At 32.7% G+C, this 12,781-nt stretch overlaps 2 protein-coding genes across 2 annotated transcripts; both read right to left on the minus strand.

Moving 5' to 3' along the window:
* Positions 1 to 889: 889 nt before the first annotated feature.
* Positions 890 to 1,585, minus strand: LOC18041851. The gene is made up of 2 exons (XM_006431633.2): positions 1,534 to 1,585; positions 890 to 1,449 (listed from the first exon to the last, which is right to left on the minus strand). Exons 1-2 carry the CDS (start codon positions 1,561 to 1,563, stop codon positions 979 to 981), a joined length of 501 nt encoding a protein of 166 aa, XP_006431696.2. The 5' UTR covers positions 1,564 to 1,585; the 3' UTR covers positions 890 to 978.
* Positions 1,586 to 4,577: 2,992 nt separating this feature from the next.
* Positions 4,578 to 6,852, minus strand: LOC18041604 (zinc finger CCCH domain-containing protein 43). The gene is made up of 2 exons (XM_024184955.1): positions 6,696 to 6,852; positions 4,578 to 4,912 (listed from the first exon to the last, which is right to left on the minus strand). Exons 1-2 carry the CDS (start codon positions 6,819 to 6,821, stop codon positions 4,637 to 4,639), a joined length of 402 nt encoding a protein of 133 aa, XP_024040723.1. The 5' UTR covers positions 6,822 to 6,852; the 3' UTR covers positions 4,578 to 4,636.
* Positions 6,853 to 12,781: the final 5,929 nt, after the last annotated feature.

Genomic DNA, 12,781 nt, shown 5'->3' on the forward strand with positions numbered 1-12,781 from the left:
CGACCTGGGGTTGGACCTGACCAATCGCCATTGTAAGGGCAATACACAGAGAGAGATAGAGAGTGCGATGATCACCTTCTCATCAACATTACGATAATCTACATAAACACAAATCTTTTGGTTCTCAACTTTTGCACCTTTGATCGTTTTTGTATTTTCAACGAGAGTAACATTAAATATAGAATCAATTTATTATTTCTCAATTTAAAAATTAGCTTATGCAATTCATGTACGTTTTACACTGTAAATTCTTTACCTCATCGATCATAGGCAAAAGATCCTGTACGGCCGGTGACTGTAGGGATTAATTTCACAAAACAAGAAGTCAGTATGATTTATTAAATGACAACAGGAAGAATAGCACTTTGGTTTCTCTTATGAATTTTTTTTCATCACTTAGGTCTTTTAAATAATTATTTTAATTTCTCATTTTGTACATGGGTTAAAACAAAAAATAACAAAAAGATACACTGTTGGAGGGTCAATTTGAATTTTCACATGAAAATTATTTGTCTGAAACATTTATTTGGGACAGCCCATGAAAAAATTTCGGAGTTTTACTTTGGCTCCATCTATGGAAACAAGAAGTGGATACAAAATCTTGGCAAAAGGCATAACATCATCAAGTTTTGTCCACTCAAATCATTTTAATTAAGCCACTAAGGCCTTGACCAGTGCGAGGGAAGTTATAAGGACTCAAATATTTTCTATTCCACATTTATGATCTCTCCAAATATTAGTGAGAATAAATTTTTTAATTGGTATATATCAGTAGACTTCTAAGCTATATACTACAAGTATATGTACTTAGATTTCCCTCTAAAACCTCATATTATAATATTTATAAATTGTAACTGATTCAAAAAATTAAAATCATTTAAATGGCTAGCATACACAAAAAAATTACATACATGGGAGAAGTAGTATTACAATTTGGGTACATCATTCCAAACCAAATACAGGTTCTAAAAACCATTTTTAAGGGTTTATTTCTCCAATCGATCTATACCGTGGAAGCATCACCTCCGGAGAATTGTCGAGAAACTGCGACCACATCACACAAAATGCAAAGACAGGAGGCCACATGGAAATTTTGATTGGATTGTACTTGTTTTTGATATAGAAACTAAACGCAATTACTGTGAACGTAAATTGGAAAATGGCACCAAGTAAGCCAATAAAATCAATGGCAGAACCAAATAATTTGGATTTACTTGGACTTGGCGATGGATAATAGAACCAAGGTATCTTCCTCCATCTCCATACAACTCTTGCCTTTCTTCCCCTGTAAATAAACTCACTTGTGCAAAAAACCATTGTCATAGCAGAAAATGATGTAGCTAAAATTGCATACAAATTTTGATGCTCGGAAGAAAGCAGCTGCTCCAATACTAGCGTAGGAACCTCTATGACGAAGTTGATTACAGCGAACAGCTGTTCTCCAGTAATCTGTTTTCAGCAAGTGATGGGCCTTTTGAGATGGGGAAGACAAATAATTTGAACAGAAAAATTTGTGTAAACATAATACCCTACCATTCCAACATACAGCTTATTGGAGTTCATGGAATTCTTGAGGCTCTTTAAGAATGTCAAAAAGCCTACGTTAAGTCAATATACTTAATTTATATGAAAATACTTACAACCTTTTTATCAAATATGACATTGCTAAGACATATGCTTTACCTTTCCAGTAGACATTCTGTTGGAATTGGCTGAATTATTAGGATTCTGTAAGAATTTCATAAAGCTTCCAGTTAGTATAATTTATATGAGAAAAAGTTTTGTAGCATAGCTACAGTTATACATTGTGTATATAAACACATACTTTACCATTTCAATAGACACTGTATTGGAGTTAATTGACTGATTGAGACTCTAAGAATTTCATAAAAGTTAACGTCAGTAGTACTTCATACCAGAATAAGTCCTGTAGCAGATATGACCACATACATCACCTAAACATGTACTACACCACTTCAATAGGTGTTAGGATTGGAACCAAAATCGTTGTCAAGAACAGCTCAGCTCAAGCCAAGAAGCAGAATAAACAAAGAAACACGAAGAAAACTATGTGAAGGTCACACACAGAGCAAATAAGTAAGGAACACAGAGAAAGACAGATGAACAAAACTTCCGTGGTTTGGTTAAGTGAACAAAATTTACCGTGGTTTGGCTTTGTTAGGCCTACATCTATAGGTTTCCGTACCTTTACTAATAACTAAGGATTTACAATGGAACTCTCATTTCCAGAGGTTACAAAAGCTACACACTCTACCTTTCAAGGCACGATCTTATTTCTCTCTCTCTCTCTAAGATTAGTATCTCCTAATTACACGAGCCTTTCAAGCCTCCTCATAAAGATTTGACAAGGCATCGGTGGAGTTAACAGAATGATTGGAAATTCTATAAAAATTTCATACATAGTGCTTCAAGTTATGATATTTTAGATAAGTCTTGTCCTTAAAAATAAATATATATGTTGAGCTCTTCAAAAATTGAACTCGGTACCATCTGGCACCCCACTAAGCGAGAATCAGACCACTAGACCAAATGCTCAAAAACCAAGCAAATATGTAAGTACTAAACTTTGCTAATATATATGTAAAATAAATTAGAAGAAGACCAATTCATGAAAGAAAGGCTGGATTCAATACTCATGATGAGGAGAGTAATCAAAGCTCTGATACCATGTAAAATAAATTAGAAGAAGAACAATTCATGAAAGAATTGATTTTTGTGTGTGTATCTTTCACTATTTGCAGGTAGGTACATATTTATAGTACATAATTGATGATAAAAAAAGAAAGAGTACATGAGTTACTCATTTGTTATAGTAATTTCTGTTGGGGAAAAATTAGGTTTTTAAATTTTTATTAAACCTTTTGAAGATCGCTCTCATATAATATATAAGAATTGGTATTCTAGAAATCGTACCTTGAAAATCCGATTTGGCTTTTTCCGTTGAAATGATTTAGGCTCCTAGATCACGATCCGCCACCACCACTCCTGTTAGATCACGATCCGTCACCACCACGCTTGCTAGATCACGAACTGTCACCAATGATCTTCCAGGTTATGACTCAGATTCGATCTGCACTTGACGTGTGGGCGCCTTTATCACTACCAAAGCAACTAGCACGAGAAAATTTTTCTCTCAACAATGGAGAGAAAAATCTTATTCTCTGATCTGTATCAAGTGGCTTCTCTATTTTCTTTAGAGAAAATAAGCCTTATATATCTCCATTTAGTGAAAACCCTAGGCTCCAAATAATGCCCTAAATAAAACTCACGTTGTTTTCTTTTTCAATAGGGGACCCACCTTGTAAAATAACATAAGGCCCCTTACACATAAGCTTATTAAATGGAGCCTCTCACTAAATGATATATTTAGGCTTTTGACCCAAATAGCTAGTTATCTTGCTTATTAGTCCAGTAGTGGTGCAATCAATTAAATGAGCTAACCCGGGGATCATTTGGGAACATACAATAGTGGCTACAATAATTAGGCCTGTAATTAAACTAGCCCAATTATTTAATTCCAAATCTACTCCACTAAAAGATTGGAACTGACTTCCATAATTGTATGCTCGAATAATAATTCGTCCCAAGCCACATTGATTTCTTTACTGCACAATCCTTTGTACCACATCGTTAATTAAATTGATATCTCAACTGTCCAATCAATTTAATAACATCTTATTCCTTGATCCTTACTGGTTTTCTCTAATGATCATTTTCAACATACTAAATATGTTGACACACTCTGGCCAGAGAATTCTATGATCAAGTGCCGAAAACCCATCAAGAGATGTGTTGTACAAATTCTATATTGTTAATCCATAACTCCAATACTCATAATTGCTCCCACCAAGATACCGGGCAATCTTGACCACAAGGATGTGTCGTGCCCATTGGTAACTCAAATGGAATAACAATTACAATCATGAAATCATAATTAACTCAATATTAAGATTACAGTAAAATCAACGCCTATGAGATTTAATAAGTCTGACAGTTATTACAAAGTTAATTAAATCTCATATGTGATCCTGTTCAATGTAGTCGTACTACATCAATAAATTCATACATGATTAAGACAAATCATTCAATGAATTTATTACAGTCTATACCTAAATAAAGTGCCCAACTTTATTTATCAACTGCGAACTAAATTTATTTAATCATAAGATAACTTATATTTATGTCTTCTGTGAATCCACATGGTGATCACATAAATACATATAATATGATTAAATGGACTTTAATACAAGTATTAATGCAATTAAGATATTTGAATAAAATATCTCATTTATTTTATTAATCAGAAAAATAGTTTATTACAATTAAATAAACACATATGCTTTTAAAGAGCATATTTTCCCAACAATTTCGTCAAACACGTGATGTGCCAAATTTAAGTGCACAAGTTTTGCTTGTAACGGGTAAAGACATAGGCCTACAATATTGCCAATAATCTTGGCTGATTGCCAATGATTATGGAAGAACCAATTTCAACAATATGCGTCAAATCATGAAAATCTATTATGCCAATATTTTGATTAACTGCAAACTCAGAACCCTGAGTTATCCTCTCAAAAATATGATATAAATATCTCAAAGATATAACATCACAGAATCAGGCTGAAAAGAGAGTATCACAAAAACCAAAACTCACCTGGATCTGTCTTGGAACAGGATGATTAAATTTGCAAGACATTCCAAAGCGGCACCGGCCAGTCCTAAGATAATAAGAACAATCATGTACACCTGGTCTTTGCGGATAGCAAAATTTTCTTCTAGTCATTTGATTTCCAGTGATCTCATCAACTTGTTTATTGTTCTTATCAACATTTTCTACCTCCTCTTCTGTATCTGAATCTACCTGATCTTCTGGATCCTCAATGTCCAGATTCTGCATATCCAAGGGTGGAGGATCAAGATCAGAATTAGGTGGTAAAGATAATTGAGTGTAGTATCTGTTTTCTTCATTAACATTCGAGTCAAAAGGATGAATCAGAAATATCCATTTGGAAGGTATATATGATTCAGAAATTAGCTTAAGCATATTCTAGTGTGAAATTAGTAGTAGTTGGCACTATTTGCATTCTAAAATATCTTTTGAACACTCTTTTACTTAGAAATTTTAAATATCAGTTATTATTCAGAGCACTAATAAATACCAAAATAGGTCTCAATCAAATCTCTTTACACCCATGTGAAAATGAGAATCTCACTTTCTTTATTTTTTATTTAACTTTTCCATTTATTTTCCCTTATTATTACTGTTTTTCTGAATTTATATTTTTCCTTCAGCTTCAGCCTAATAACTTGTGACAGTATTTGAATATGTGTGGATGACCGGTCATATTATCTTTGTCACACAGCCATGAATGCTTGTTGGTTAGGGTTAACATCAAAGCAATTTAAATTGCACTGTCATATTTTCTTTTGTTCTATTTTATTGGCGCAATTTAGTAATTAATTCTTGCTTTTCAGCTTTTACTTTCACCTTTCTTCAGGAATCTTACACCTGTGTTTGATAACTTTTCTAACTCTGTTAGTGGACTGGGAAGAGTTCAATCAGACAGAAGTTAGTTACAATTTATATAAGTTGGTGGTGAATATTTGTTAAAGTTGTGTATTTTTTATTTCATGATGAAGTGGATTTGAAATTGAAAAGAAAAATGCAATAGATTGAGGCCAACAACTGAGTAGATATTGTCCGGTTTGAGCACACAACCCTGTTACGATTTTGTTATTGAGTTTTACAACTCAAAATGTGTTTACTTAGTCACACAAATCTATGTGAGATAATTACATACTTCCTCCTGGAGGACCTTGCATCTCATTGGAAATGGAGTAAAACAAAATCACATCCATCCACACATTAGGTTGCAAGTAAGCTTTGATACCAATTGTAATAGCTCAAACTCAACAACCAAGTAAACATTGTCCACTTTGAGCACAAAGCCCATCAAAGTTTTGTTATTGGGCTTTGCAACTTAAAACGCGTCTATTTAGTTAGGAGAGCCGATGACTTATAAATCAATTTAAAAACTCACTTATTAAAAAAATAAAAGAGTTTAATTGTACGTTGAATTAATTATTGATTTAAATGGGTGTTAATAGTAATAATATCTATATAATCATACTAAATTGTAAATGATAGTAATTTAACATAAGGCTATTTTAGTAAAATAATTTTTTTATTCGATAAAATTGGAGTGTTTAAAGTATAAGTGTATTTAACTACATCCATGAGTATTTTTATTCTTGCACTTGGCACACTATGTTTCCTCTCCAAAGAAAAGTTATCCGTTTTCCTTTCTTATTTCTCTCTCCCTCTCTTTTTCTTTCTCTCTCCGTGTTTTTTTTTAACCCCGTAAATCTGTGTAAAAAAACAGTAGTTTCTTGGAAATTAACCAACTTCAAGCGGAACACGAGATTGTTGTTCCCCCAAAGAACTATGTTTTCTAAAAGCAACTTATGCATTCTTTTCTTAAAAAATGGAAAAAAAAAATTAAAGCAGATCTAATATTCCACCACTATATGTGTACTAAATCCCTACAGAAGAAACAAAAATGAAGAAAAAAATTGAACAACGTAAAACAAGAGCAAGTACATTTGAATATCTCAAATGAGAAACAATTTTGCATTCATGAAAATTAAAGCACTCACACAGATCGCTAGCAAACCTGTTTAATAGAAGTAGACGTTGTGGAATGAGATTGCTCATTTTGGGGCCTCTGCTCTTCTTCCCCCGAAAAAATTTTCTTCACCTCCAACTTCTTCTTCCTCCTCCGTCTGTTATTCTTGCCCATAATTTCTTACAAGAGAAACTTATAATTAATGAGTTTGTTTTTGCACTTTTTAACCAATGTATATGTGAAAGTTAATCTCTGTAAAGAACACATGCCAGCAAATCAAAAAGAGAAAAGAAAAAAAAGTGATGAATTTGAATTAGATGACTCATAAAGCATGCAATTTTTTTTTTTTTTAGTTACTTTGATATTCTTCATCAACGGATCAGGCCAGGTTTGGCCCCACTCACATTTTAATTAAATGTCGAAAAGGAGAAATCTTGGTACAATTTTCTTTTTTTCCCCTTACTTTTGAAACACTGACATTTTAATCTAAAACCAACCTAGCTAATTCATTTTTTTATCTATTATGGAGTCCATATCATTTTTATTTTTAAGTGAATTGGGATTCTAAAAATTATTTAATTCTAAAACAAATTATCATGCAAATCTAAAATGAATTTAAAGCAATAACAATTAAATTAATTACAATATAAAAAGATAAGGGAAGAGAGATTCAAACATGAAGATTTTTACGTGGTTCGGCCAACCTCGCCCACGTCCACGCCTCCAAGCTTTCTGGGCTTAAGGATTTCACTAAGCAAGCCTCCAAGGTTTCAAATTCTTACACTTGACTTCCAAGGTGTCAATGAACCTTTACAACAAGAGATTATTCCCAATCTCTTAACGCAAGTGTATCCCAACACTTACAATTACTCAAAATAAAAGATTACAAATTAAATTAGATTGAAATCAATGAACCTTTGAAATCAAGTCCATACTTGCATGTCCTAACCTTCTATGCCATAACCAACTATCATCATGCAGTGCCAAAAAGTATTTATCAAGAGTAGATGCACATTCTATGTCAATGATATAAACATTACCACATCTATTTCCAACAAATAAGATCTTGCCATCACATGAATTCTCAATGACAACTAAATTTATCAAAGACAACTTTATAACCTTTGTAACATAATTGACTAATACTAATCAAGTTGTATTTCAAGTTCTCAACCAAACAAACATTCTTAATTAGAGTCGAGGAAACTTTACCAACATTTCCAATTCCAAGAATTTTTCCTTTTGAGTTGTCTCCAAAAGATATGTCTCCACCATTTTCAATTTTGGTGAAGCTTGAGAACCATGCATAGTTTCTGGCCATGTGCTTTGAACAACCACTGTCCAAATACCATTTAATTTTCTTTTTCTTCATGCCTGTAGAGAAAATTTCAAGTTTTAGGTACCCAAACCTTTTTGAGTCCTTAAGAGTTAGCAATGGTTCCTTTTGGAACCCCCAAATGCATTTCATACCATAATATGCATTTCTTTTTACTGACACCTATTTTTCATATGGCCATCTTGATCACAGAAATGACATACAACTTGATTGCTACTAGATGTACTCTTCACAAAGTAGTTCTTATAATATTTTTTTTCTAAGTTTGGCTTATAACCAACACCCCATTTGTCAAATATACATTTTTTTGAATTGAGCATGTTATCCAACATCTTTTGCCCATTTGTAAATTTCAAAACAATCTCATTTAACTCATTGCTCTTTTTCTTAAGCGTTTCATTTTCATTTTTTCAAATCATTTATGTGTGATTTTAAATGTTCATGTGAGGTGCTAGGTTTCTCATTTGATAACGCAATTCTATCATACAATGTTTTGTTCTCTACTTCTAGGCATGTAATTTTTGCATTTAGAGATTCATTTTCATTTTTGAGCTTTACCATTTCCTTTTTAAGACATACATTCTTTTTACCAATTTTCATCAACTCATTATGCAATTCTTTAAAAGCATCATACAATTCATCATAAGTAGGATCACTTACCTCATTAAGATCATCATCATCTCTTATTGCCATAAGTGCTAGGTTTGATATTTCTTGTGACTCTTCTTCATCACTTGAATCTTCATCGCTATCATCCCAAGTTGCAACCATGACTTTCTTCTTGAGTTTGTTAATAAGTGGACACTCCAATTTTATATGGCCAGGCTTTTTGCATTCATAGCATGTGATTACATCTTTCTTCTCCCTTTGGTTCTTGAAGTTTCTGAATTTTCTTCGCTCATCGGTTTTCTTGAAAAATTTTCTGAACCTCCTTACTAGCATGACCAACTCTTCATCATCCAGTTCACTCTCCCCATCACTCTCATATTTTGAGGCTTTGAGAGTAATGCTTTTCTTCTTCTCCTCATGTCCTTTCTCTGCTGACAAATCTTCTTCATATGAAACGAAAGAACCAATTAAATCATCAAGGGGTAAAGTATTTAAATTTTTGGCCTCTTCAATAGCAATTCTTTTAGGTCTCCATTCTTTTGGAAGTGACCTAATGATTTTCTTAACTTTCTCGCTATTAGAGAAGGTCTTTCCTAGGGCTTCTAGGGTGTTTACTATGTCCGTAAATCTAATATACATAGAGTACACACTCTCATTTTGTTCCATTTGGAACAACTCATATTGTCTTGTGTACCTACTAATTTTCTACTCTTTCACTTGATTTGTACCTTTATAGACAACTTCAAGTTTGCGACAAATTTCATTGGCACTCCCACAACTAAATACTCTATGAAATTCTTTCTTATCAAGTGCACAAAATAAGTCATTCATAACTTTGGAATTTAGAATCCAACACGGAGCAGTTACTTTGATATGATCCGAATACTCAAGAAATCATTGACTTTCAACACAAAGATTGAAGATTGTTGCTTTAAGTTTAATTTTTTTAAATAAAGAGAGTTTATTCAAATTTAAAGGTTATTAGAGAAATACCTTGACTCAAAATTAACCTTAAAGTGATAAGTAAGGGCCCAACAATGTTAATATGTGATATGTTCACGTGAAACATGAACTAAAACTTGAAACAAAAGCTCTTATACATGGGTTTAAAGATAAGAGTAATGATACAGCCACAAACTCTTGTACAAACTTATTTTGTACAAACTGATGTGGCATGATAAGATTGGTTGAATTAAATATCACTTGGCCCACATGATTTGTTTTTATTAATTTATATTTTCATTCAACCAATGAATTAATGTCACGTCAGTTTGTACAAAATAAGTTTGTACAAGAGTTTGTGGTTGTATCATTACTCTAAAGATAATATCCGAAAGTGAGCTAAGAAAATGAAGAAATAATTAAACGAACGGATTCACTGTACCAAGTGAATCGTCAAATAAGGAGCTTCGCTATGGCCTCCTAGTAGGAGCTGTTTCCAAATACATTATTGGTTCTAAAAGTGGGCTACCGTATCGGCTTCGTAGGTTAAAGTTTCTGCGGAATTTTTGGGAAAGAGTATTGCCATTGAGAGATATGGACAATATTTAATGCTATAGCCATTAGCTATATGAATGTATTTAATGATGTATTAGTACAGTTGATAGCAATCTTGTTTACATATTCAAAGTAATATCCTGAAAATACCCATGTAAGAGCAAGAAGTAGACTTGTAATCCATAATTTCTGAGTTCTTGTATCCTAGAGTTCATGGATTTGTTCCTTTCCACTTTAAAATTTGGCTTGATTTTTCAGTCTCTTTAACAAGCAGCAAGTAGACTGATTCCATTAGATATCTTCAGTTGAGTGATTTCCAAGATATTCACCCCCATAAATCAACCAGATTCACGTATTTACAACATCAGCATAAATCAACCAGTTCCAGGATGGTAAATAAAAATCCAAAAGCCTATTCCACAGGTATGAGTTCATTTGCTGGGGATTTCTTGAGGAGTAATTGTATAATGTTCGGTCAAACCTAATCTCATCCCTATATAGCCTATTGGTAACCCACCCTCTCAACAAAAGTTGAGGAGTGAATTATGGACCCTCCCGTAATCAGGTAAAGGTGAATTTTCTTTCTTACAAATGTGAATAGCGGGTAGATATGTCCCAAAAATCAAGAGTAGAATTCTACGCTAGTGGAACAAAATTAATTTTTGTTAATCCTAATAGGTTTCTGATTGTATTTATAAATAGACTTTTGATTGGAAAGCTATAGTGTTAGGGGAAAAAAATTTCAACCCAGACCTCTATCTTCTCAAGCACTTTCTCAGCATGTGATTGCTTCAGATCGAAACCAATCTCTCCAAATGGCACCGAAACTTAACTTGAGTTAAATATTAATTAATCACACGATCAAGTCTCTTAAAAATAAAGATAACTCACTTGATTTGGCCCTGTCAGTAGAAGCAACCGGCGAGAGGTTCAGAGATAGATTCTCTTAACAACAACCTTAGTCTTAGAGGGGGAAGTTCTTTATTTATTTGTATTAATTTCTTGTTTAGATTAATTAATATGCGGAGCTCTCTTCTCTTGAGTTGGGTCAGTGTCATCCCTGCTTTTAGATTAGTTGGAACGTTTATTAAGATAATTACAACGTCCAAGTTGAAAGTTAATGATAATTATTGTTAAAGATTTAATCAAAACAGAACAAAATATATTTTGCTCATTAAAGTTTTGCGCTTTAGTCATATAGGTCCAGACCAAGTTTGACATTTTTGCATATTAGCCCTCCCATGTGATGCGCACGTGAGTCACTCATTCTCATCTGACCAATCAAACTTCTGTTAAAGTTGTTACTAAGCGCGGCAAAGTTTGTTTATCCAATTTCTGGGCTCGGCTTTATAAGCTGCCAAGTGTGTACACTAGGAGTATAGCGTCATGACTGTAGAGAGAGAATTGAGGTGACTTTTGGAATCTGTTCGGTGTTAAGTTATTGACAGTCTTGTTAATGGGGTACCTTCAAGGGTGATTTAAATGTCAGTTCACTTGTGGTTGCTTTTGATTTCAAATTTTGTCACTACTTAGATTTTAGTTACCAATTGGCGTCACAGATACTCTGTTTTGTACTTTAAACATATCTACTAGGCCTATCATCACTAGATTATCAAGTAATAATATTATTAAAGCAATTACATTCCAAATTTTGGAAATATCGGCAGAAACCTTTGTACAAGAGTATGGAGATGGCAAAGAATTATATTATAATGAAACTTTAATAAATTTAAAATGTTCTAGTTTCAGAAGACATCTAGGACTAACTTCTCTTACTGTTTCATTCCCATTCTCTACCTTTATTTATTTTTCGTTTGCTTCACTTCTAAATTAATTGGCCCTGGAACTTTGGCTTTTCAGCAGAGCACTTTAGAAAGTTGAAAATGATCCTCTTAGGCACTATAAGGTAGAGTTTATTTATTTATTTTATTTTATTAATGCTATCATTTTAAGAATGTCCATATTACAATCTTATCGTCATGATTTATTTTCATTTTATTTTGAGACAAAAGGACTGTTTTTGAATCCTCGTTAGCAAATGTACATTTCTTTCGTTTTTGGATTGGAAAAAAACGGAAAATAAAAGATTTAAACTAGATTACGGGGCATTAGCATCTTGTTCTTTTCTTGGACAAAGTCTTTGTTTTCTCTAGCTTTTGTTAAGTTGCTATCTCAAACTTCCTCGATTTATCTCTTTCTTTTCTTGAACCAAGATATTTGCCTTCAATCACAAGTAAAGTTTAAATGATATTTCCTCCCTTTTCTCTTAACTCGTGTTTTCTTATGCAATCATTTTCAATTCTACTAACACCATCCATTTATGATTTATCGATACCCAGTTTGAATAAAATTCTACAATTTAATTTTTCTGCCTCTTCCATCTAATTGTTTGATTGTTGTGCTTTCAGTCACAATAAGATATCATCAAGATATTAAAGTCTTTGCTTATTCAAAGGATCAATAACAGGTATTTTACTGTTTGAATTATTCCTAAAATAATTTCATTTTATTTATTTTTATCTCATGAATGTTAGATCATCCTTAGGTCCATGATTAATTCTTTTTCACAATTTATGTTTTTTGTTTTCATTTTCTTATTTATCATCACCATGTACACATTGCGTCAACTTTTATAGTGCAAAAATCATCACCCACATACTCCTTTATTTTTTCCTTAACAATCTTTTCTTAA

The sequence above is a fragment of the Citrus clementina genome, unplaced genomic scaffold, assembly GCF_000493195.1.
Source record: "Citrus clementina cultivar Clemenules unplaced genomic scaffold, Citrus_clementina_v1.0 scaffold_5, whole genome shotgun sequence".
Classification (NCBI taxonomy): domain Eukaryota; kingdom Viridiplantae; phylum Streptophyta; class Magnoliopsida; order Sapindales; family Rutaceae; genus Citrus; species Citrus x clementina.

Coding starts and splice junctions, on each gene's coding strand:
- LOC18041851 (XM_006431633.2), bottom strand. CDS start 1,563: ATGAACTCCAATAAGCTGTATGTTGGAATG. Junction 1,450..1,533: donor ATAAGCTGTATGTTGGAATG/GTAGGGTATTAT, acceptor TGCTGAAAACAG/ATTACTGGAGAACAGCTGTT.
- LOC18041604 (XM_024184955.1), bottom strand. CDS start 6,821: ATGGGCAAGAATAACAGACGGAGGAGGAAGAAGAAGTTGGAGGTGAAG. Junction 4,913..6,695: donor CGTCTACTTCTATTAAACAG/GTTTGCTAGCGA, acceptor TTGGATATGCAG/AATCTGGACATTGAGGATCC.